A 25,533-nucleotide genomic window follows, 5' to 3' on the forward strand; every position below is an offset into this window, starting at 1 on the left:
TTGTTTAAGCATCGTCCCACAAACCAAAGAGTCACTGGTTCGATTCCCGGTCGGGGCACATGCCTGGGTTGCAGGTTTGGTGCCTGGTTGGGGCACATACGGGAGGCAACTGATTGGCGTTTCTCTCTCACATCAATGATTCTCTCTACCTCCCTTCCCCTCTCTCTGGAATAAAATTTTTAAAAGATTTTATTTACTTACTTTTAGACAGAGGGGAAGGGAGGGGGAAAGAGAGGGACAGAAATGTGGATAGACGTGTGGTAGATACATCATACATCAGTCGGTTGCCTCTCACATGCCCCCCAAGCACGGACCTGGCCCACAACCCAGGCTTGTGTCCTGACTGGGAATCAGTCCAGTAACATTTTGGTTCACAGGCTGGCACTTGAGCCGCTGAGTCACACCAGATGGAATCAATTAAAAAAAATTTTAAAAATAGTGATCATGAAAAGTGAAATAATTTCTTTGGGCCTGCTGTGTCACTTACCCCTGTATACCGTGGTACCAGGCCCCTCCCTGTGCCCCGGCCCTCCATGCTACCCCAGCTCCCTCTCAAAGCCAGGAGCCGCTCCCCACTTGCCTGAATCCTCCAGGACTTGCCGCACACCCCCACAGCCCAGTTCCATGCCCCCACCCCGGGGCCCCCCCACTGTCTCACCCAACCTCACCTCACAGCACCGCCCCCCCAGCTCTGGCCTATCAGCCCCTTTGGCCTTGCCGACACTGCGCCTGTCCACCCCATCCCCGCTTCCAGGCTCTCCCGGTTCCCTCTGCCGGGCCAGCAGTCCGCTGCAGGAACACATCGCCCACCGCAGGCCGGCTGGTCAGGGTACCAGGAGCTGGGATTTGGATCCCAAACCATCATTCCAGGAGGGGAAGGCCAGAGAGTGCTCCTGGGGCCAACGCGGGGCTACCTAGAGGACGTGTCCACTGTCTGCTACATTTACTCACCCCACAAGTACTTATGAGCGCCTACTATGAGCAGGGGACTTCAACGCCGAGTGGGGAGCCCACAGGTCACTGGGAGGGTGGAGGCTGGGGCCAGACATCCCCCAGGGTACACGCAGGATGACTTCAGCTCACCAGTTAGTGCTAGGGAGACCTCGGGGGCTGCCTGACTAGGGATGGGGCACGCCTTGCGGAGAGGGAACACGGGATATGATGATACCCGCACAATAAGCCAGGGTGGTCCTGAGGCAGCTGGGAATAGGGGTCCAAAGAGGGGGAGTGGCGTGTTCAAAGGCCTGGACGTGGGATCGAACTCAGCAGAGTCGGCACAGGAATGCCCTGAGGCCCAGCCACGTGCTCAGCGGCACCATTTGGGGCCAGGCCAGGCAGGGCCTGCTCCTGCAAGCCTGGGAAGCTGCGGCGGAGTTTCCGGATTTTATTTCAGTTCGCATCTGGGGGGAGGGGGAGGGGCGCCATCTTCCTCCCTTTACCATGGCAAACGAGGCCCAGAGGAGGCCAGCGTCGCACCCGAGAACGCACAGCACGCGGGCGCGGCCCCGGCCGCGAGCGCGCGCGGTGCGTCTCTGCCGGGGCGCCCACTCAAAGTGCACCCGGGAGCGGACGCGGATGGGGCGGGCCCGCGCTCGGCCTCCCGCCCCCGCGCCCGGACTGGACCCGGCCGGGTCCCGCCCTCCTCCGAGGGTGACGCGACCGCGGGGCGGGCCCAGGGTGCGGCGGCCCCTCTGTCTCGGCGGCGGCGGCGGAGCGAGCGCAGCGCGGCGCCACCATGGGGGCCCAGCTGAGCACGGTAGGCGGCGAGGGGCGCCGGGCGCGGGGCTCGGCGTCACTGCGCACCGGCTGGCATCCGGACCTCAGGCTCCCGCGGCGCCGACTGCGACCTGGCCGCGAGGGGCGGGGCGGCGGGGTCCGGGCGCGGGGGCGCGGCAACCCACCCCGCCGCACCCTGGCCCGCGGTGCTCCACCCCGCCGCACCCTGGCCTGGGCGTGCCGGCGGCCGCCGTGACTCACGCCCTGGCCGCCTTTGGGGGACCCGCGCCCTGCCCCGTGGGCGTGTGAGAGGCCAGCACCCGCCGGTGGCCCTGCCTGCTGCCCTCATCCCCGCCGGTCCTGCCAATGGGGAGGAGGAGTGCGTGCGCGTGAGTGTGAGAGAGCGTCTGTGATCCAGAAGTTGGTGTGCGACTGAGTGTGACAGTGTGTGTGACATGTGACTGTGTGAATGTGACTTGTGAAAGTATGCCTGAGCAAGTGTGAATGGGATGTGAACGTCAGCGTTGAATGTGAGTGCACGTTAGTGTATGTGCTCATATGTGTGACGGGTGTAAAGGGTGGCTGGGTGTGAATTGCGAGTGTGCGTGAGTGTGTGTGAGGGCGTAAGACAGACTGAATGTGTGTGACTGAGTGAGCAGGTGTGTGGGTGGGCGTGTGGATGTGGGTGGACCATCTGCCTGTGTGAATAGTGTTAGAGTGTGAATGTGTGTGTCCGAGTATTTGTAAATGTGAGCGTGAAAGAGTGTGTGTGTGTGAATGTGTGTGATGTCGCCAGATCGGAGGGATTTCGTGTGTCTTTTCACAGCAGCCGCCCCGGGCCCTTCCCCCGTTACCCCAGCGAAGCTCGCTGCTCACCTAGCGGCGAGCGGCGGTGGTGCCGTTGGCCGGCCGTGGTGCAGATGGAGGGCGCGCGCTCAGGCCTGGCCAGCGGCTTGTGGTGGAGCCTGACTTTGTGGGGCTCCAAAGTCCACTGTCACACTGTCACTCTGGGTCGTCCCAGGGCCTCCCTCCTGCCTCCCACCAGACCCACCTCCTGTCCCCGACATCTCAAGAGCCACCGTGGAGGGGGTGGAGACTGTAGTCAGAGAGCAGCCCCCACCCAGGGTGCTGGCTGGGTGGGCGTGGGGGCTGGCCCTGGGAGGCATGGCCCAGCGCCGCCCCCTCCCCCTCCAGCCCAGGCGCCTTGGGCTTGGAGGGCACCTGCCCCCTCCCTCTGACTCGCCCAGGCTCCTCCGGGATGAGGCCAAAGGGTGTTTGCTCAGGGACGTGTGGCCCAGCCCAGCACTCGGGGACATTCGGACCGAGGGGCAGCCTCTCCTGGGGCGGACTGTGCGCCCGCACCTCAGTGTGAGGTCCTGACCGTGTTCCCAGAATTTGCCCCTCCCCCCCAGCCCCCACTCCCATGGTGCTTTCTCACCTTCTAGCCATTGTCATTGGATCTGTCACTGTTCCCAGCTTGTGGCTGTTCCCCACATGGTCAGCCAAGGCCCTCTGGCAGCTGGCAACCACCATGTAAGGGGCAGAGCCCCGTCTTGGAGTCAGGAGACCTGATCTGTCCAAGCGTTGGCGGGAATTGCCCCTGCCTCGTGGGCCCTGCTGGGACCCCCAGTTGGCCCAGAACCCCCACCGCAGACGCTGGCCAGGCTGCCTGGCACAGGGGCGCCGCCACACAGTCTACAGGAGGCCAGTGAGGGCCGCTGCGCCGGGCACCTTATCTGGGATGTGCAGGCTCCGAAGGAGGCCTCCTCCCATGCTCCAGCGGGGCTCCCCCGTGGGGTTGGCACTTGAGTCTGCCCGCCACCTGGGGGGGACGTTGGCCACTGTGGCTCCCCTGACAGGTGGGGTGAAGGCTTTCCCACGGGCCCCCACAGCTCCACCTCCTCCTCCGTGTGCCCCGGGAAGTAGGGCCGGAGCTCCCCTGCAGAGGGCAGCGGCTTTGCTGTCCACCTGCCCCTCCTCCAGGGTTCCCTTCTGCACTTGCAGGCGGGGAGCCCCTGCCCGCCCCTTGCAGAACTTCCTCCGCTCCCTCCCACTTCCTGAGAAGGGGACCAGGAGGGAGGTGGCCGCACACACCCCAGAGGGACAGTTGGCAAGCAGGCAGCAGGCAGGTGAGCTTCGGCACAGGGACCCTGGCGTCTGCTCTGCCCGGCTCGGGTGTATGGGGAGGACCAGACCTCACCTGGGCAGAGCGGATGCCAGGGTCCCGGTGGGGCATTCCAGGGGGTGAGCAGCTGGGCAGGACGCCCTGTGGCGGGGAGCAGGGCTACCCAGCTCCTCAGGTGTGGTGGGTGAGCCAGGGACACTCTGACCCTCGGGCACCCCACTCCCCACTCCCCTCCTGTGTTATCCAAGGTGAGGAACGGCGGGTTGTGGCGGGGTGGGGGGTGTTGGTTCCGTGATGGGACAGAGCCCAGCCTGCAGAGCCTCAGGCCAAGGCCTGCGGGGCCGTCGTTTCCCAGACCCCCTGGTGGCTGGGATGGGTGTGTGTGTGTGTGTGTGTGTGTGTACGGACATATGTTTACATGTACATACTGGTGTTTACACGTACGAGCAGCGCAGTGAGGAGGAGCTGGGGGGAGGCCTTGGCCTTGGCCATCTGCCCACTGCTTGCAGGGGTGGGGGGTGCTATAGACGGGGAGCCGGGAGGGGGCTCAGAGCTGTTCCTTCCCCAGATCGTGGGGATGGCCTCGCCCCTGAGAGTCTGGTAAAGCCTCTAACTCTCCGGAGACCAAGCCTTTGCCCCTCCACTGCACCCTTCTCTCTGCCCACGTCCGTCTCCCCCACTAGCTTGAGCTCCTCCGGGGTGGGGTTCCCCGGGCCAGGGCCCCCCAAGTCCAGCACAGGTCCTGGCGGGCGTGCCCGCTGGTGTCGGCGGCCCGAAGGACTGAGGGAGCACCCACAGCTGCCTGCCCAGATAGCCATGTGCGGGCACGCGAAGTCCCCCCCCCGTGCCCTCTGGAGGGCCGGGCGTTCCCCGGGGGCGCGGAGAGGCCGTGTGGATCGGGGCTCGAGGCACGGACTCAAGCCAGACCCCTGGCCTCCAGTCCCGGCCCTTGGGGTGGCTGCCCAAGACTCAGTTTCCTCCCCTGACGTAGGGGCTGTAACTGCTCTGTCTCCCAGGCTGCGGGGTGACTGGCCTTGTGGAGCCCCCCCCCACAACCCCGTTGAGGGGAGCAGGGACTAACTAGAAGGCCACTGCCACTTGCCAGCTGCCCGACAGTGGCCCCAGTGCCACTGCAGCTCGGGGCGCCGGGCGTGCCCACAGGTGAGGACACGGCCCGGAAGCCTGTGTTCTCGGGACGGCCGTGGGGTTTCGGATACACAGGATGGGTCATGCGTGCCCCACCCTCGCCGGGGAGGGATCTGGCCTCTTGCCCTTGTTCCTGAACCTTCCAGGCGAGAGTCGGAGAGAGACTGGAGGGTGGGGCCTGTTGTCCCCTCACAAGTTTATCCACAAATAATAATTTGTGGATAGTGTGGCTGCTCTGAGCCCTGGGGGACACATTGGGGATGAGACACACGGGCCTGCCTGACCTCCTGGGGCTTCTGCCGCAGGGCCTGCTGCTGCGTGTCGACTGTGACCACGCGTGGGGGTTTGTGCCTGGGGCTGGCATGCAGAAGGGCTGTGTGAGGGCCGAGGGCCGAGGCCCGTGGTCAGGACTGGCCCTCAGAGCTGTTGACGGTCGAATCTCTCTCGTGGCCCAGCACGTACCACGGGCCAGCATTTGTGGGCTTGGGGCAGGCCAGAAATGTAGGGTGAGCGACAGAAAATCGAGAACCAGAGCTCGGGATCCACCCTGGGTCTTCCCGAGCCTCAGTTTCCCCGCTGGTCAAGTGAAGAACACAGGTGGCCTGTCTCCCGTTACTGGAGGTCACGAGGAAACGCAGGCCAAGGTGTTTGCAGGCCGAAGGGTCTTTTGATAGTGAACTTGGCCTTGCGCTGAGACAGCTGTGCTGAGGGGAGAGTAAACTCCTGGGAGCACCAAACACAGCCCGGCTGGCTCTCAGTGTCATGTAAGTTCATTGCCAAGGCTCCCAACAATGGCGATTTCCTGAGAACCTAACGTCACTCAAGGTTTCCCTAAACAGCATTCCCCGTGATGGGGCTTCTTGTATTGACCCGGGAGGGGCTCAGAGCCCCTGGTCCTCACCCCCGGGGAGTTCGCAGAGACGGGCAGAGGCTGTGGAAGCCTGCTGACCTCGGGCCCGATCAGCTAGCGAGGGCCGGTCCGGGCAGAGCTGACCTGTGGGCTGGGCTCCGAATGGTGAAGAGGAGTTCAGGGGTGGTTGGCTTCGGGAAGAGGAAGGGCAATCTCGTATGCCAAGGCCCGAGGCCAGAAGGGCCCGGGGCTGGTGGTGTCGCCATCAGTAGGGGCTGTGAGTGTGGGCGGCGGGGGCCCGGGGGTGTTTGAGGAGCGGATGCAGCGGCCTGTTGGTTTGGGCAGCGGGGCCTCCCTGTGGGAGGCAGCGCATCGGGTTGTGGTGGGTGTGGGGGCTGGGGCACAGGGGGGGCGCCTGGCCCGGGAGGGGGCTCGGGAAGAGCCCTTCTCCGTGCTTGCCAGGCCTGAGGCTGGATCCTGGCTCTACCCCGACTTGTGTGACCCGACTTGTTGTGTGACTTGATGGGCAAGTCACTCCGTCCCTCTGAGAAACAGGGACACCGTCACTTGCGGTGACTGTGGTCCCCTGAGGATTGGCTTCGGCGTGACTGGGGACGAGTTACCGGCCCCCTCTGGGCCTCAGCCTCCTCACGGCGCCTGTGGCCTGGGGTCCAAGCGACGGTTGTCCCGTGATCCGTACCTGGAGCATCGTCACCTGGGGACCTTGGCCACCTTCGCTCTGCGCGTGGCCTGTCCCTGCCTCATGTCCTCCCTGGCCGTACAAGGGCGCATCCCCATGCACTTGAGGAAGTTGGGGACGGCAGTTTCTCTCCCGTGGCCCTGAACCGGGGACCCCCGAGTCCAGGGCTGCCCGCCAGGGCCTTCTGTGAGGCCCGGGTGGGGTGAGGTGCCCAGAGCGTGGTGGGTGCTGGTCACACGGGCAGGGGGCCCTGGGCAGGCGCCCAGCCTTCTCTCAGCCCCTTCCACAACAGATCAGGGGCCCCGCAGGGCGTGGCCTCGGCCGCACCCAGCCCGGGAGAGACGCACATTGCCCTGAGCCCCATAAAGGGCCTGTCACCTCCAGGCACTGGAAGCCACTGGGCTGGTTCGGGGGCCGGGGGCCAGGCTGGGCGCGGGATCTTGGCGCCTCTGCCCTTCCTTCGCCTGGGTGTTCCGACTCCCCGGTGGGAGGGGCCCGTGAGGGTGGCAGGGAGAGCTCCTGTGTGTGTGCCCATGGTCATCCAGGTCATCGAGCACTCTGACCGGGGCCACCCCCATCTCTCATCCTGGCTCCAGCTGCCCAGGAGGCGGGGCCGGGGGGGGGTTGGCCCGTGGCTCTCACCTTCCTCCTACAGAAGGGGATGCTCAGGCTCAGAGAGGCCCCCTCAGGTGGATAGAGTGGGGGGAGGGCTCCCAGGAAGGGGGAGGGTGGTAGGGCTTGGCCTTGAGAAGTGAAGGTCCTCTCACTGAGCCCTCCATAGGGCAGGGGCCACCTCCGCGTCTGTGTGCTACAGAGTACGCTACCTCCAGAACCCCACAGAGGAAGCCGAGAGGCCCCCATGGGAGCAAGGACCTTAGCTGTAAGCTTCCTGGCAGCCAAGGCAAAAAGGGGACCTTGTAGGATTAAGATAAGAATGCTCACAGCCGTTTGGCGAGAGAACTGAAGTCGAGGAGGTTTCCTAGGAAGAGGGAGTGAACAGCTTGAAACGAGTTTGAGAACCAAACCTGTTGTGTGGGGACTTTTGGGTCCGGACCTCACTCTTTGATACGCCAGCCCCCACTTTGTATTTTGAGAGAATTTCAGGCTGCCGGTGACATTGCAAGAACCTATAAGGGGCTCTTGCATACTCTTCACCCGAACGGACCAAGTGCTGACACCGACTGTGCGTGTGTTACTGTGCGTGCGTCTTGTTTAACTGGGTGAGAGTGTCACAGACAGACTGTCCCTTTGCCCCTAAATACATCTGTGTCTTCCTAAGAACAAGGACATCCTTTTGCCTTACCGCAGAGCAGAGAGCAAATCATGGACGTAACAGGGACACGGCGTCAGTGTCCGATCATGGGCCCGAGGTCACGCGTCACTGCGGTCTCTGTACTCCCCTTCAAAACTGTCTCCCCCCCCACCCCGCCCCAGGCCGAGGTCTAACCCAAAACCTCACGTGGCCTCCTGATGTTCTGTGTCCCTGGTGGCAGGGTTAGTTCCCGGGGGCTGCCCCCACACGGTTGCAGACGAGGCGGCACAGACAGCACCACAGAGATTGACTCTCCACGTTCTGCGGCCGGGTCTGAAGTCAGCAGGGGGTGGGGCAGGGCTGTGCTCCGGGGGGCGGGGGGGGGGGTCGACCAGCGCCCTTCCCGCCTCTTCCCGCTCCCCTCGTGGCTTGTTTTAGAAAAACCCAGACCACCCCTTAGGGTCCATACGAGACTGAGCTGTGGGGGGGGCAGGGCGTGGCAAGGAGGGGCCTCTCGGGGCCACGCGCACGGCCGATGCAGCGTTGTCGCAGGGGCAGGTGGCCTCAGGTGACGGTGGCCGGGTCACCTCGCGTCTCCGAACTTTTTCCTCACCTGGAAAATGCTGGTGGCGCCCGTCGGGCCCTCGCAGGGTTGTCCTGAGTTAGCGCCCGGGCAGGGTTCCGCGTGGTGCCCAGCGGTGGCCTCTCAGTGCTTCGAGACCCCCGCAGGTCGCCTGGTCCAGTTCAGCCCAGAGAGGGGAAGGGACTAGTCCGAGGTCACGCAGCCGGCCAGGAGCCCAGCTCAGTGCCTTAGCCGCCCCTCGCAGCTGAAGGCAGGACCCCAGGGCTCAGGGGGCTGCCGGGGGAGCGCAGGTGCACAGCCCTCGAGAATACGCACGGTTCCTTGGGACCTTGACCCAGCTCTCCGGCAGCCGAGGCACAAGGAGGGGGCACGAGCCGTCGTGTGGCTCTCCTTGCCCTGTTCCTCGGGGAAGTGGGGCCTTTCCGAGGACCCCCTGAGGCACCGGTGGGCTTCACATGCGTCTGGGTTTCGTAGCCCCTCCCAGCCAGCGCCAGAACGGGCGCCCGGGTTCCCGGGAGGAGGGTGGCGAGCAGGGGGCGTTCCCGACCGAGGGGACAGCGGGACGGAGGCGTGAAGCTGTGGACCCACTGGCGTGTTGGAGGGGAGGGCAGGGCGGGGCAGGCGACGGGCCCCTCCCCGTGCCCGTGCCCGTGCCGACCTGGTGGGCCCGTCCCTGTCGTTGCAGTTGGGCCACGTGGTCCTCTCCCCAGTCTGGTTCCTCTACAGCCTGCTCATGAAGCTGTTCCAGCGCTCCACCCCGGCCATCACCCTCGAGAGCCCGGACATCAAGTACCCGCTGCGGCTCATCGACAAGGAGGTGAGTGCCGGCCGAGCGGGGGTCCCGGGGCAGAGACCCCCGGGGCACCTCTTTCCTCGCCAGCATCACAGCCTTCCTGGCGCCTCCCAAGTGCTCAGGAGGTGGCTCCCATGATCCGCCTCCTTAACAGGTGGGGAAAGCAAGCTGATGTCCGTTTCTATGGTGACCAGTAAGTAGCAGGGAGATTTGAACCCCGGTCTCTGACCACAGAGCACGTTCTCGGAACCACACTCGGTATCCCACAGAAGGCCGGACGTGGATGGAGGGACCCCTCAGGACTTGCGGACCCGGGCGCCCCTTTCACAGATGGGAAAACAGAGGGCGAGAGCAGAGGGGGGTGATCAGGTTACACTGTGAGGCAGAGGGAGGGAGAGCCAGGGCCTCGGCTCAGGCCCCTCAGGGGTCTCGGGGGCCTTCGAATCCCACTGCCCCTTCCTCAAAGGCAAGGACTCCTCCCCTCCTCCTCCCCCCGCCCCCAGGGGCCTGTACTCAGGGCCTGGCGCTCGTCGCCTCGGTGTGGTCCCCGATCTCTCCCTGGGCTCCGTCCGCCCGTCCTGGAGACTCGCCCCTGCCACCTTGTGTGACGGTGCCCTTCTCAGCCTTCGGGTCCTGAGGGAAGACCACCCCCTCCCCCTCCCCCCTTTGCCCTGTGCCCCTTACTCTCCCCGATCGAAGCCCCTCCCTGGTGCTATTGCTGGTCACTGCAGCTCCCCCAGAAAGGGTGTCACAGGGGAAACTGAGTCATGGAGCACAGAAAACCACCTGCCCCAGGCCCCACCGAGTCTCAAGTCTGCCCCACACAGAGCTGGGGCTTCCGCAGCCGATGGATTGTGTGTCCGTGATTGGACCAGGAGTTCATAGGGAGCTAAGAACCCAGGGGAGGCAAAAAGTCACCGCCTTCCAGATGAGACAACACTTATTTTTTTGATATGTTTTATACACACTTTTTTCTTACTAAGATGAAATCTTATGGGTTTTTAAAAAAAATATCTTATTTATTCATTTCTAGAGAGAGGGGAAGGGAGGTAGAAAGAGGGAGAGAAACATCGATTGGTTGCCTCTTGCCCGCCCCCAGCTGGGGACCTGGCCCAAAACCCAGGCTTGCACCCAGACCAGGAATCGAACCCTCAGCCTTTCATGTTGTGGGATGACGCCCAGCCTGCTGAGCCACACCGGTCAGGGCCGCTGCTGATACTGCTGCTGTGCTCCGCCTCGGGGCCGGGACAGGGCCCCTGCTGCCTGCCCTTCTCTCTGAGTGGGATGGGACCCGGTGATTGCAAGGTCCCCCAGTCGCCGAGTGTCGTCTGCTCAGACTGTCATGGTCTGATGGCAGCCTCCTGGATGGCTGCCCCGGGCTGAGCCGGGCCCAGTCTGGCCGCCTGACCCTGCTGTGCCCCTCGAGAGAGGCTGTCCAGCATGGTGATCATCGGTGTCTTTCTCTCATTTCTGTCCTTCCTCCAAAAATTGCCTGGCTTGTGGGTTTCTGACCTTGAACCCCAGGACCGGTCGATAATTCCGGAGCCTGCTCCCAGAAGCCTTCGGGCTCTGTTGCCCAGAGTGCAAAGGCTCCCAGGGGAGGCGACTTCAGGCCAGGGCCGCTGGGCCAGAGGGGCCCGCTGGTCACCGACAAGCCCTGTTCCGGGGGGTGGCCGCACACTGGCTTTCCTGAGGTGCGGCCCACCTGCCTCCGCTCACACCCTGCAGCGGTGCTCAGAGTGACACTCTGCACCTTCGGAGACGTCTGTGTCCCCACAGTGCCCCCCCGCCCCTGAGCGAGAACACTCTCTCTGTCGTGGACCTTGGCATGTCACCGAGCCTTGCGTGAACAAGTGCTGGGCACGTACCCTGCCTTCCCAACCGCCCCTCCACTCCCATCCTCCTGGCCGCGCCAGGTGCAGGGCAGACCCCCTGGCCGCCCGCGGGAGCCCCGCGGGGATCAGGGTTCGGTTCCCAGCTCTGACCACAGCTCACCTGGCCTCGGTTCGAGACCACCCAGGGGTGGAGGGGGGTTCTGGGGCTTTAATCCCAGCTTCTCCCTCTGCACCAGCCTCTGCCCCGGCCTTGGCGGGGACATGGCTGCCACTTTCCCACCCGTGGACCCGGGTAGCAAGGCTGCCCTGCCTCCTGCCCTCTGCCGCCAGCTGCTGCCGCCCCGGCGCTCGGTCCGTTCTGAACGGGGGTTCCTAGAACCCGTCTCTGGGGCGTAGGCCTGGACGTGCAGGGCCTTGTCTCGGCTCCGCCCCGAGTTTGCCAGTCCAGTCCCCAAGCCCTTCCTGCCGCCTCGGGGCACCGCTCAGTCTGGGGGCAGAGGCGGCTCCCTCCCTCCTGTCCCTGGGGTTTTCTGGGCCAGCTCGCAGCCCCCCTTCAGTACCCTGAGCTCACTTCCTGCTCTGAGTCTTGCTGCGTGGCCCTAGGCGAGGGCAGAGCCCCCCCCCCCCAGCATGCACCCGACCTTCGTGCCCTCGCACACATTGGTGCAGGCTGTGTGTCCCCATGGGACAGCACCAGTGTCACTTCTCTGACAGACGGGGGGGGGGGCACCGGGGAGGGTGGGGGCTCTGAGCTCTGGTGGCCCCTCTGCCCTGGGTGCCATCCACCAGCTCGGGCCTCCTTGCAGGTCATCAACCATGACACCCGGCGGTTCCGCTTTGCCCTGCCGTCACCGCAGCATATCCTGGGCCTCCCTGTGGGTGAGTGCGGCCCCAGCCCGGCCTGAGCAGGGGCGGGTGCTAGTCGGAGAGGTTGGCACTTAGCGCTTCGACTAGGGAGAGCAGGGAAGGCTTCACGGAGGAGGTGGCGGCTGCTGTGGGCCCTCAAGGGTAACCGTCAGAACGGGAGAGGAAATGCCCCGGTGTCCCTGGCAGTGGCACCAGCACAAGCAACAGGGTGGCGGCGGGAAGCTGGGATGTGGTGGGAATCCCAGAGGGGGCAGTGGGAACTGAGTCAGGGCCGGCTTGGGGAGCCCAGGGCGGTGGGGGGAGAGGGCCATCGGCCCTGCAGGGGCGGTCCCTGACCCGGGTCCCCTGTCCCCATCCTGCAGGCCAGCACATCTACCTCTCGGCCCGAATCGACGGAAACCTGGTCATCCGGCCCTACACGCCCGTCTCCAGTGACGACGACAAGGGCTTCGTGGACCTGGTCATCAAGGTGAGGTGCTGGGGCCACGACCAGGCGGGGCCAGGTGTGAGGGGGACCATGTCATAGCCGAGGCCTCCAGGGGGCCCCCATCCCCCGCAGCCTGGTCCCCGAAGGTCTGGTGCTTCCTGGGCCTGGTGCCTGAGTGAGTAGCCGATTGTACTTGGTCAGCAACGGCCACGTGGGGCCTCGGCAAAGGGCAGGGGCTGGGGCCCAGGGTCACTGTCCTAACTCCTCCATGTGGGCCGCCCGGGGCCCCTCACTGGCCACTCGTGGATGGCGAGACAGAGGCAGGGCCCGCGCTCAGCCCTGGGGTGGGCACTGGGGCTGCGAGGTCAGGAGGGGAGCCTGCCCGTGAATCCTGGCTCTGGCCTGGGCCCCTTCCCAGCTTAGGGTCATGTAGACCCCTTGCGGGGTGCCCAGGCCTGGTTGAAGGACCCCGTCTTCAGCTGGAGAGCCGACAGTGAACTCAGGGTCCCTCGGAGATCAGGGGTGCCTCCAGGGGACAGGCTCGTGGTGCTGAGCTCCTGGAATGGCACCAGGCTGGGGGCAGGGGTGGGGCGCGAGAGCTGCCCCCTGAGCAGCCAGCAGCAAGGTGGGAGCTGGCAGGTGAGGAGGCCGCGACCCAGTGAAGAGGGAAGAAGAGGGCGCTACAGGTGCAAAGGCCCTGAGATCAGAGGGGAGCACAAGGACTAAAGCAGCTAAGGGGCAGCGGGTCAAGGTCGGGGTAGGTGGGCGGGGCCAGGCTGGGCCTTGGAGGCCCTGGTCGAGTTTGGGGCTCTGTCCAGAAGCACAGGGAAGGTGGTGAGGGTTCCGGCATCACTCTGGCTGGGTATGGCGGTGCTGGGGAGATTCAAGTGCAGGGTAGAAAGTTAACAACGACCAGGCCCCTCCTGGCCGGGAGACCTCACTGGCCACAGTCGGCCCTGGATAAAGGTCGGAGTCCCGGCCTGGCACACAGTGTGCTCTGACCGCCCTCCCCTCCTGCACTCCCTCCGCGGCCCCTCCCACAGACACAGCCCCGGGCTGTGGCCACATGAGCTCCTCTCCCTCCCCTGACGCACAGCCCTTTGAGGCCGCCTGGCTGCCGCACACCCTGCCCCTCCCCCGCCGTCTTCCCCCTTCTCTGCCCACCACACCTGCTTGCCCTTCGAACCCCAGTGAAAATGCCCCCGGGAGCCTTCCCAGCCTTGGGCTGGGGCAGCTGCTCCTCCCCTGTCCCCCCCATCTCTTTCCCTGAGGGTTGTAGCACTTCTTCTTTCCAAAGCTGAAATCCCCGAGGGCCCAGGGCAGGAAGTGGTTCTGAGACCGACGTTTCTGTGACAGCACAGAATGGGAAGAACTGGATGTCCACTGGGAGGGCGTGGCTGAGCCGACTTCCGGAGCCTTCAGCTCTGCCGTGCTGACGCCACTGGCATCTCCCCGCCAGAAGGAGTCACAGAGGCTCTTGGTGGAACACTAACACGGCAAATCAAGCCATGGGGTTGGTTGCCTTGTGTGCACCAGGCCGATGCTTTGCATTCTAAGGGCACGTTAGGGGGAGGGCAGACTCCTGGGCTACGGGGCCCCGATGGGTAAGTTTTGGTGGGTGGGTGGGGCGTCGTGTGGCCACACACGGGCTGCAGAAGAGCCCCTGAGGGCCACTGCCCATTGCGGCCCCGAGCTCAGCCCGGCAACCCCGGGCACGGGGGACTGAGGACTGTGGGTGTGTCTTACAGGTTTACTTCAAAGACACCCACCCCAAGTTTCCCGCCGGAGGGAAGATGTCCCAGTACCTGGAAAGCATGAAGATTGGTGACACCATCGAGTTCCGGGGCCCGAACGGGCTGCTGGTCTACCAGGGCAAAGGTGACTCGGGTTGGAACCCCCTGAGGACCCGGTGGGCCCTTGAACGCCGGGTATGGGGCCCGGCGCTGCTGCTGCTGTCTGCATGGGTGCCTCTCGTTGGGCAGGCTGTGTCCTCTCTGGGGCCTCAGTTTCCCCAGCTGTCTAGGGGATAAGTTGGGTGGCACAGGGATTGCAGACTGGCTGCCCTGGGGGGCCACCTCCAGCCCACAGACCAGCCTCGTTTGGCTGAAGACAAGCGGAAGGAAGGGTTGCGCTACAAGCCTCCCTCGCGCCAGGCTCCGCCCTGCGCCCCACGCCGTCTGCACGAGGAGCCCGTCCCGTGTCCCTCTGGCACCTGTGTCGGTCCTGGTATCCCACCATCCTCTCCCTCACCCTAACCGGCTGGGCTTGTGTGGTGGGCACCTGCACCTGGGACCCCCAGGCGAGGCAGGCTCCCTAGCCCATCTGACCCCCAAACACAGGGCCTCACCCCTCCTCCGTTCCCCAGGAAAGTTCGCCATCCGTCCAGACAAGAAATCCAACCCGGCCATGAAGACGGTGAAGTGTGTGGGCATGATCGCAGGAGGGACAGGTGTGTGGACCCGGAGCCCCTCTCGGAGCCCCGGCAGGGGGTGCTGCGGGGGGAGGGGACCGGGGCCTGGGGCAGGGCACAGGTACGAGTGGCTGTGAGCTGCCCGGGGCAGGGTCCCCGGCCTGGTTGTCCTGCACCTGCCCCCGGGAGCCGGCCTGGCACCGGCCTGTGAGTACCCAGCAGGGACTCACTCAGCCTGGGGGGCTGCCGTTTGCAGGCATCACCCCGATGCTGCAGGTGATCCGCGCCATCATGAAGGACCCGGAGGACCACACCGTGTGCCACCTGCTCTTTGCCAACCAGGTCAGTGAGCGTTCGAGAGACACGCAGACCAGCTCCTAAGGAGAGGGGACGCGGGGCCTGGTGAGGTGTTCAGGGGTCCGCATGGCTCTGTGGGGCCACTCGGGACGGCTGACGTGTGAGGGGCGCTCTGAGCGCACCGTGCACAGGCGGCCTCTCAGCGCAGAGCCCAGTGTCTGACCTCCCACTGGGGGGTGGAGAGGAGCCGGGCACCTGGACCCCCATCTGAGGTTTGCTCCCCCGGCTGCTTCCTGCAAACCTCAGAGCTCCCTCCACGAACAGCTCAGAGCCCACCAGTGGAGTGGGCAAAACCCAGCTTGGGCTGGGGCTGGCCTGGAGTCAGAGGGGCTGTTCTCACAGGTGGGGTGCCGAGAGCCCCTCTGCGTGAGGTCCCTGGGCTGGGGGTGCTGGGGCAGCGTTTGCTTGGTCTCTCACTCCTGAGTGCATGTCCTGCTCCCCACACCTGCGGCCTGCCTTCCCCGGCCTGCTGTGTGGCCCTGGATGAGTCCCTTTCCCTCTCTGGGCTTTGAACCCTCAGCCGGAATGAGCAAGGTCATCACAGGTCTTTCCTGGTTCAGTGTCTCATGACCCACTGTGTGGATTTTACAAAGTGACGGCCCTTCAGGGGGAGGCCAAAGTGAGACATTCCTTGCCCACAGCTGTCAGGGCCGTGCCCCGGCCCCGTGCCTCTCAGGTGCGGGTTCGCCCGGCCCAGGCTGCGCGCCGTCCATCTGCGAGGACGCCGAGCCCAGAGGTATGGGGACTCGCCTGATGTCCGGGGACTCTCACACAGCTCCAGAAAATTGCCCTGTGGCCACCCAGGGCGGCCTTCACGAGGCTCGGGGGGCATGACAAGAGCCAGAAATCCCCGGCTGCCGGCGGGGCCAGTGGGTGGGGTGAGCAGGCGGCAGCTGGACGTCTCCGTGGAGGCCGCCGGCCCTCTGCCACCTCGACGGAGCTGGGCATTGCCCCACTTCCGTGAGCTCTGGACACGGGGGCCCAGACACGGGCGTGGCCACTCGTGTCACAGGACGTGGTGGAACCAGGACTCAAACCGGAGCACTTTTTATGAAAAATAACCGCGTGTTTTGGAGAACGTCGTTTTGTTGTACATTTGTGGGAGCCTCTGTGATGCCTGGCTCGGAGGAGCCGCTGGACTCAGTATCTGCATCTGCGTCTGCGTCCTCTCGGCGCGGTGGCTGGGGCCGCGCTGCCTCGGGGAGCTCCGCGGGCCTTCCCGGGGGAGCAAGAGTGGAGCGCGCTACTAAAGTCCTGGTGCTGTATGAGAATCGTGGGGACCTCAGGGGCCCCCTGAAGGGTCCCCAGGACCCCAGGGGTTCACAGGTGACACTCTGAGTGAGAATGGCCACTTTGCCCCAGGCGGGTGGTTGTCCCCGCCAAGCCTCGCCCTGAAGGGAGGGGAACATGACTTTTCAGAAGGACAGTCTGGGAGAGGCGGGAGCAGCCAGGCAGTTTGGGGACAGAGAGAGTGACAGCCTGGAGATGTCGATTCCTGCAAAAGTAGCGCCTTCTCGGCAGGGAGTTTTTCCCCCTTCCATGGGACAGAATAATGCAGAACGGTCTGGAAGACGGTCATAGCCGTGCTCACCCAAGAGAGTGTGGACAAAGGAGTAACGAGGAAGAACCTAGCACCTCGGTGTTAAAGTGTACCAAGAAAGCATCAGCAATAAAAACGTGGTTCTGCAGCCGCACGTGAGACCTGGGCCTCCTGGACCTGCTGCATTCTGGGGAGCACAGTAAGAGTCTAGACTGTGCCGGAACATGCTAGAACACCAGGCTGTTTACATTTAAATGAATCAAGATAGAGATTAAAAACTCGCTTTCAGAGTCTTACTGGCCACATCGCATGGGTTCTACAGCCCCATGTGGCCAGTGGTGGCCACCTTGGATGACCTAGACCGAGAACATATCCATCGCCGCAGAAAGCTCTGGAACTGGTCTGCCCTAGAGACAGGCCGGAGCGTGCGTGAGCCTTCGCATGGGCTGCAGGGGGCGCCGCAGACCCGAGGGGAGAGATGGAAGTGGGTGCTGGGCACCCCTTTGGTAGCCCACGTACTGAAATGGGGACGGTACGGAAGTCAGCGTGCCCCTGCTCAGGGACGCACGCACATTCCTGAAGCGTCCGTTCCGTGTTTTTCCGCAGAAGTTACGGTTCCGTGGAAGATTCCAAGGACATGAGGAGGGCTGGTATCTTGCAGAGGGCAAAGGGATCTTGGAATGTGAAGAATTTCTTTGGGGTGAATTCCATGGAAGTTTGTCATTGACCCGTGTTCCTGAACTATGGAGCATGCATATTCGAGCTCAGGAGTAGCTTCTCTTGATAAGTGAACAAGGAAGAAGTAAAAAAGAAAAAGAAAAAGAAAAAGAAAATGGGTGTTGGCTTAGTTGCTGTGCATTTGGAAAAGACTAAATAGATTCCTGCTTTGCCTTTACAGTAAAATGAAGTTTAGGTTCAAGATGTACATGTTTAAAACAACAAAAACAAAAACACAGAAGCTTTAAAATTTGTGCCGAGCGTTTTCACAGGGAGTGCTGTTGAATGAAGGAATAAATGAGTGACGGAGGATGGACGTGGTCAGGGGAGAGCCCGCACAGTGAAAGGCTGGTGGGGCGGGTCCTCTGCTGGAAAAATTAAAAACACATTGGTGTTTTCGTCCTGGCTGGTGTGGCTCAGTTGGTTGGAGCGTCATCCTGAAACCAAAAGGTTGCGGGTTCGACTCCCAGTCAAGGCACGTACCTAGGTTGTGGGTTCGACCTATGGATGCCCCTCTCTCACATCCCTGTTTCTCTTTCCCTTCCTCTCTTTCTTTTTTTTTAAATTTTAAAATATTTTTTAAAGATTTTTATTTATTTTTAGAGAGGAAAGGGAGGGAGAAAGAGAGAGAGAGAGAGAGAGAGAAACATCAATGTGCAGTTGCTGGGGGTCATGGCCTGCAACCCAGGCATGTGCCCTGACTGGGAATCGAACCTGCGACACTGGTTCGCAGCCCGCATTCAATCCACTGAGCTACGCCAGCCAGGGCTCCCTTCCTCTCTTTCTAAAAGCAGTGAAAACAATGTCCTCAGGTGAGGATAAAAACAAACACATGCATATTTTTATATGGGAGGGGGAACATACAAGGTTGAAAGATAAACAGGAACAAAAAATAGATGCATCACCACTGAAAAATAATATCCTTAGTATTAAGAGGTTTGTAAACTAGTAAGAAACAATATGACTAGACCAGTGACAAACTTATTTATTTATTTATTTTTTGTGAAAAGGAAAGGAAATGTTTATTTAATGCTATACAAACTTGAAGTAGTGACCTAATGTCTTTATCAAAAACCCAAAGTCCCCCAAAACACCCACAAACAGACACAGTCCTTCCTTCCTTCCCCCTTTGCCCAGTCCAGAGTACCGTATTTCAGGGAAGGAAAACGAAGTCCATGGCTCAGACAGTCCTCTGGTTCTTAGTCCTCCTTCTCGACTGGGAGACCTCCCTGGGTTCCCGGCACCCTCGGCTGAGTTGCCAGGATCTTTGCTAAAACCAGGTGGTGGTTCCCCCTTCTAAAGCTGCGGGGTTCCCCACTCCGTCCAGGCCTCGTGGTTCTCTCTCTCTGGGATGCGGGAGTCTCCACTCTGCTAAAGACGCATGGTTCTCTCTCTCAGGGCTGCGGGAAGAGGAGAGCCCCCACTCTGCCAAAGCCACGTGGTTCTCCACAAACTTATTTATTAATCATAAAAAAATAAAGAGACTTCCTTTCCATCAGTCTGAATAAACAGTCATTACCCAGTGTGGGCAGAGGTATCAGAAGATAGGCAATCTCAGTCCTCTCCCCTGGGCAGTCCAGGAAGGCTTCCTGGAGGAGAGGGCAGTGGACTGAACTCTCTAGGGCTCTGTGGCTGCAAACTGTTTGTTGTTCCCTAATTTACAGATGTACAACCGAGGCTCTTCCGAGGGATGAGGGTGATGAGCATTTATTCTTTTAAGGGAATCACTCATTTAAGTATTGTCGCCAGCCCCTGGGGACCGTCCCCATGAGTATTTTGGCACATTTTCCTTCCAGTCTCTTTCCTCTGTGCCGGAGTTCAGCGCTCCCACCTTTCGTTTTGTTTCCCACTTTCTCACCCCCGCCAACACATCGTGCACATTGCCCCCTGACGTGAAAAACCATTTGCAAACTGCATTTGGAGCGAACGGCTTCACCCGCAGCCTGATCCGCTCCCGAGGCCAGACGAGTGGGGGTGCGCGCGTTCAGGAGTCGGGCGCGCCCGCCGAGTCAGACTGCCGTCCTGGAGCCTTGCCAAAGTGTGGGCCGCGGGCGGGCGGGCGATGAGTGTCTCCTGGGGCGGTCCCTGCGGCCCCCGCGCCTGACCGCTGGACTTGCCCCACCCCCCCCTCCCCGCACAGACGGAGAAGGACATCCTGCTGCGCCCCGAGCTCGAGGAGCTGAGGAACGAGCATTCTGCGCGCTTCAAGCTCTGGTACACGGTGGACAAGGCCCCTGAAGGTGAGCGAGGGGCCCTTTGCTGGGCCCGAGGGGCTGGGGTGGGGGCGTGGCCCGCGGCTCCCTGTGCTGCGTCCCCCACAGTGTGGAGCCTTGTGCTCACGTGGCGTCTGAGGTGCACGCTCTCACGGTGGCTCCGGGAGGGGAGTTGGTGTGACACCACCTCACAGACGTGCAAAGAGGGATCCGAGAGGGGGAAGAAGTGCCCCACATCGCACAGCTGGAAAACTCCAGAGACAGGGCTGGGACTCAACTCGCTTGCTCCTCCTCCAGAGCCTTCCCCTGGCTGCACTGCCCCCTGCTGGACGAAGGAGGCTGGCCTTCCCCGCTCTAGCTGGGGCTCACTGTGGCCGGGTCTCCAGGGCCATTGCTGGGGCCGGGGCTGAGTATTCCCACTGTGCGTACCCTGGTAGGCGCTTTGCCCTTGTTTTCTCTTCAGTCATCTGCTTGGGGGTGGGGGGGGTGGGCTGGGCTGATTGATGGTCTTACCTGTCCAGGTGTTAAGCTCTTTGCCAAGGTCACCCAGTTGGTTGTGGAGGAACGAGAACCACGTGGGAGGTAGTGAATGGGGCTGTCCCCAGTGACACAAGGTTGCCCTCTGGGAGCTAAGCCTCTTCATTCCCCTGCCTTAGGTAGACATGGATGCAAAGCAATATCTTTGCTGGGAGAAAAGCAGCAGGTCAGGCTTCTTGGTAGATAATGCCCATGATGTTTGCTTCGGGGTCGGTAGACACTAGGGAGTGGTGGGGAGTGTGGCAAGCTGGTGAGCGTCTGGTCTGTCCAGAGGGGGCAGCCCCTGTCAGCTTCGGGCAGTCAGTTCTGCAGGACCTCAGTTCTGTAGCCCAGGCCTTCCCACTTTTTAGGGGAAGCTGAGTCTGCATTTTCATGGGAAGTTTCTAAATATTAGAAATGACATTTTCTTTTTTCTTTAAAAATTTTTTTTAAAAAGTTTTATTTATTTTTAGAGAGAGGGAAAGGGAAGGAAAAAGAGGGGAGAGAAACATCAATGTATGGTTGCTTCTCACGCTCTCCCTACTGGGGGACTGGCCTGCAACCTACACATGTGCCCTGACTGGGAATCGAACTGGTGACCCTTTGGTTCACAGGCCAGCACTCAATCCACTGAGCCACACCAGCCAGAGCAGAAATGATGTTTTAGAAGTACCCATATAGGCACCAGCTTGTCTCGTTCACGGTCTGCTCCCCTGCCCCTGCTTGGCCTCCGCCCCTCACACAGCCCCACAGTTCCCCGGAGGTCAACCCCGGTGGGGGAAGGCACCACCCGCAGCCTCTCCCGGTAATGCACAGATGGGCTCTAGGGGCTGGTGCCCATCCAATGAGCTAGGTGGTCTGGGCCCGTCTCTGAGACAAGAGCCTCCTTCCTGGGGGGTCATTCGGGTCCTGGGCCTCCTGGCTGAGAGCCAGACCTGGGCCTGGATGGACTAGACGGGCGGACCTGACAGCCGTATCCCGAGGCCTCTGGCTGGACCGGCTGCCCCGGGCCAGCCCATCCGAGCTCTGTGTGTGTGCACGGAGCCAGCCTGGCCCCTCAGGCCGGTGTCCGAGCGGGATGGACAGGAAACAGGTTTCATCGGTTACAGAGCAGAGGAGCGGGGGGTCAGTGAGACCCAGAGAAGACACAGCGGAGGCAGGCAAGGGGCTGGGGTGGAGGCTGGGCAGGGGACACAGGTTCTGGGAGTCGGATTGGAGCTGCTCCTCTTTTCGTAAAGAAGGGAACATTTATCTTGCACCAGCTCTCAAGCAAAAGGGGGAGAAAGAAGGCTCTGGCCTTCTGCTCTGGCTGTGGGTTCTGACGGTGTGTGGTGGGGCGGGCAATTAGCTGGGTGGGCAATTAGCCATGCAGGCCCCGCCCTGCCTGCTGCCAGCGGAAGTCCCCGCCCACAGGAAGAGGGGCCCACGCGACCCCTGCTGGTGTCCCATGGCAACGCCACGACCCAAGTGGGCACCTCCTAGGGATTGTTTCAATAGTAGTACCAGTTACAGGCCAAGGAAGTTTGTACGGTGGGTTTTCTCCTATCATTGTACACTTAACGTTTATTGTGACCCTGACCGACCCACATTTCAAGAGCCGTTAAGATATTGCTCTGACACCGGGTGTAAGCTGGACTTCCAGAGGCTGAGAAAGAAAATGGTAACTGGCCAGCCTGGCTGCCGTGGCGCTCGGCGAAGGAGCAGGCGGGGGCCAGCTCACGTGGCACATGCCGCTGACTCACGCCTCCCGCACGGAGCCGCCTCCAGCCCACATATAAAGACAAATACACCAGCTTTAAAGATCCTTGTAAAACGGAGGTCTGTCTTAATGACTTGCCCGTTCCATACATGAGCAAACACAGTCTCACTCCATGCAGTGTTTCACAAAGTCCTTTCAGATCTGTAGCCCCACCGTAAAAATGGCGTGTGTCCGTGCCCTCCCTGGTTCCAGATGGATTTTAGGCAGCTTCGCAGGACTCACGGAGTGAGTCAGAGTGGTGCAAATAGAAAGTGGGAGTGAGAGGAAAACAAGGGCAGGGCCGTAAAATGGAATCAGCAGTGAGGTTTGTACAAAAACACGGACTGGGATGCACATACACTGCTGATGGGCCGTGCGTATTATTCTGAGCTCCCCAGTGGCCAAAGTGAAAAGGGGGATGTGGTCAGTTACTGAGATCGGTGTCTATGAGACACAGAATGCTCTGCTGTTCAGCACCCTCATCGCCAAGACCAGCCAGGACTGTCTCGGCCCCTCCCTAGGGTCCCCCGTAGAGCGGACGGAGTGTGGTACAGTGCGTGTCGTCCATCTAGGCAAGGTCCCTCAGTCGCCTCCTCCTGACCTTGGGCTCACAGAGCCATGTTTCTGGTGAAGTCAAGGACTTTAGGGGAAAACAGAGACAAGCCAGATAACCAGGTGTTCGGGGCTGGAGGCGCTTGGAGGACAAGGCCATCCCCGGCCTCCTCCAGTCCCGGCGGGGCACTGGGGCCCTCTGGCACAGGCAGTATCCCTTCCTCGATCTCCTGCCCCTCCCGTCTGCTACCCACACTCCTGCTCGGTCCTGGCCCCTGGACCTCCACCTGCTGCCTCTCTCGTCATCCCCACTGCTCCCCCTACCCCCCGGACCAGGCTAGAGGATCTGCCTGGGTGATCACCCCAGCCACTGGCCAGCGCTCTGGGGCCGGCCTGGGTTCGGGCACCCACAGTGGGATGAGGACGTGGCCGGCGGTGGCTCCTCAGAGGGGAGGTCGCATGCGGCCGATGGTGGGCACGCTCTGGTCCCTCCATCCATCTGTCCCTCCGGGGCCAGCTGAGAGGACCCTGGCTGCACGGCCGGCACGTGCCCTCGGTCCCCGAGTAGTGTTTCTCCCCACGGAACACCGGAGAACCGTGAGGGAAGGCCAGCTCCACGCGGGGTCCCCTCCTCGCTCATCCAAAAGAAGAGGCAACTGGAAAGAAGGAGGGAGCCCTCCTCTCGCCAGACCTTATAACCCTGTGCGGCAGGCAGGATAGCACTGTGAGGACAGATGTGGAAACTGAGGCACCGAGGGGTCGTTTGCCCAGCGGAGTGGAAGCCAGGGCTACAGAGGAGAGGTGGGCGTCTGCACCACTCCTCTTCCTGCCTTGTGCCCCCGACACGGCCCCCAGTCGTCAGAGCGCCCCCTCCTCCTGTCCGAGCCCCACCAGCCTCCGTCCCTGTTAACCCACTGTGTGCCCGGGCTGGGTGGTCCCCTCTGGGGGCAGTCCCAGCAGCACATCGGTGCCTGAGGGTCCGTGCTGGACAGGAGTCCTTGCTGGCCTCACCCTGGGCACTGCGAGTCGCTAGGAGGAATGAAAGAAGGTTCCAGATCTTGGGTGACTCCTGGAGACACACTGTGTGTGCGCATGTGCGAGACGAGGAGGCAGGTGGGACCTGGGGGCGCCAGTGCTGCTGCGTCTGGCGCTCTGGCGTGCGTCTGGGTCCTGCTGTTTCCAGGCTCCTCGGCTGCGTGTTTCGGATCCTTTCTTCCTTCGTTATTAATTGAGCAAGTGCTGTGTACCGGGCTGTCTGGGCCCTGGGAGCACAGCCCCGACCCAGACAGGGCTCCTCCGAGGCCGACACTCTGCTGGGAACCAGAGTCAGACAGTGGGGATGGGGGAGAGGCGTCCGTAGAGGATGTCACCTTGACCGGCCTGGGGCTGGACACTGGCATGGGGACAGACGTCTGGGACCTGCAGTTCACATCCTATCGCCGAGTGCATCTCTCATCGTGTGTGACCTTGGACAACTCGGTTCTGGGTCCCCTGGGCCTCGGTTTCCACATCTGTAAAATGGGATCATCAGTCCTCTCCCTGTCCACCCACAGGGCAGTTCTGAGGGCCACCTGCAAGGCCACGTGGACACCATGAAGGGCTGTGTTTGGGTCATGGGCAGGCCAGGCCAGGCCGGGGCATCAGGGAGGCCTGCTCGGATTAACCTCTTCAGTCTTTGGAAACAGCTGAAAGGAGGGAGGCATTCACACCCATCGGCCGGTGGGGGGAGGGTGTCGGGCAGGTGGGCGGTCCTCCGTCCGCCCCGGGGCAGCACCGGAGCTCACACCGTCTCCCGCCCCACAGCGTGGGACTACAGCGAGGGCTTCGTGAATGAGGAGATGATCCGGGACCACCTGCCGCCGCCGGAGGAGGAGCCGCTGATACTGATGTGCGGCCCCCCGCCCATGATCCAGTACGCCTGCCTGCCCAACCTGGACCGCGTGGGCCACCCCAAGGAGCGCTGCTTCTCCTTCTGAGGGCCAGCACTGGCCGCCTGCGCTCCCCCCACCCCACCGCCCGCTGCTCGTCCTCACGTGCCCTGTCTGCACCCCCCCCTTCCTGCCATCTGTAAGGTCATGCCCCCTTCATTTCACACGATGGCCCCGGGCTCAGCTTGGCCTGCCCATGCCTGGGTAGCCACTCAGCCGGGCTGGCCCCCAAGGGGCCCCTTTGGGAACAGGGTTCTGTTACAGTGGGCCGCCACAGCCACCTTTGGGGCAGGTTCCTGTCTGACCCTCACCAGGTCCTACCAGTGATGCCCGGCCCCGGGTCCTGTCCCTCCCGCATCCCCACAGCCCCCACACTTCTGGGGCAAGGCCATCAGCACCGTGTACCACCCACCCCTCCCAGAGCAGACCCCAGTCAGAAAGTAAACGTACCGAAATGGGCAGCCCGGAGTTGTAGGTGCCGAGGAACCCCCTGCCACTACCTTGGGACCCTCGCCTGCCGCCTCTCACTACCCGCCTCCGGGCTGGGCCAGGCCTTAGCATCTGACACTAAACACAGTTACTGCCCAAACGTCCCCTCGGCAGGGACTGCTGGGGGTGAGGGGCTGCCCCCACCTCAGGGCCCAGGGAGGAGGGGGCTGGTGGAGGGCCCCTCTGGCTGGCACATGGGCCCTCCGGAAGCCTCCACGTTTGCTCCAGTACACGTGGGTGTTCCGCGGCTCTGGGAGTCCCAAGCCGTTTGCTCGGTGTTTGGTTCGACCGCTTCGGCGTCCTGGGCCACCAACCCTGATGGCAGAGCTAAGACACGGCTCGCGTTTATTTATTCTTCTGCCCCAAACCTGCCCGCCCTGCTGCCTGCACCCCAGCGTGGGGGAGATTTCGAGCAGATCCTCTCATGTGAGCCACATTCTCAGTGGCCTTGACATTGCCTTTAGACAACAGTTGGGTAGGCCTTTGCAGATCGGCTTTTTCAGAGTCATTTATGAACAGAAAAAAAAACGTTGAAATAAAACTTTGCTAATATTAACCCTCGTGTGGCTTCTTGAGGCTATGACCTGTGTCCCTCTGGGGGGTGGCAGGGAGGGGGACAGGAAGGGGCTGTGCAGAGCCTGGCATTTAGAGAGTGCAGAAAAGTATACACAGGGAAAGAAAATAATGCCAGACATCCAGAGGCAAACGACTTGAATGAAACCACAGGGTCCACCCTGCGGCCGCTGCTTTTACCCCTAATGTCAGATGAACCGTTAGCA

At 62.1% G+C, this 25,533-nt stretch overlaps 1 protein-coding gene across 2 annotated transcripts; it reads left to right on the top strand.

The window, feature by feature from the left end:
- The first annotated feature begins 1,600 nt into the window (after positions 1–1,600).
- On the top strand, positions 1,601–25,310 carry LOC123816144 (NADH-cytochrome b5 reductase 3). Of its 2 annotated transcripts, none has more exons than XM_045834928.1 (9): positions 1,601–1,756; positions 9,058–9,189; positions 11,807–11,879; positions 12,230–12,336; positions 14,043–14,172; positions 14,660–14,743; positions 14,961–15,046; positions 19,459–19,558; positions 24,141–25,310. In XM_045834928.1, the coding sequence occupies exons 1-9, from the start codon at positions 1,736–1,738 to the stop codon at positions 24,311–24,313; spliced, it is 906 nt and encodes a 301-aa protein (XP_045690884.1). In that variant the 5' UTR covers positions 1,601–1,735; the 3' UTR covers positions 24,314–25,310. The 2 variants fall into 2 exon arrangements, with proteins under 2 accessions (XP_045690884.1, XP_045690885.1); XM_045834929.1 differs by lacking the exon at positions 1,601–1,756 and adding an exon at positions 3,709–3,845.
- The last annotated feature ends 223 nt before the right edge of the window (positions 25,311–25,533 follow it).

Source organism: Phyllostomus hastatus, unplaced genomic scaffold (assembly GCF_019186645.2).
Source record: "Phyllostomus hastatus isolate PE091 unplaced genomic scaffold, TTU_PhHast_1.1 phas_contig_198, whole genome shotgun sequence".
Taxonomy (NCBI): Eukaryota; Metazoa; Chordata; class Mammalia; order Chiroptera; family Phyllostomidae; genus Phyllostomus; species Phyllostomus hastatus.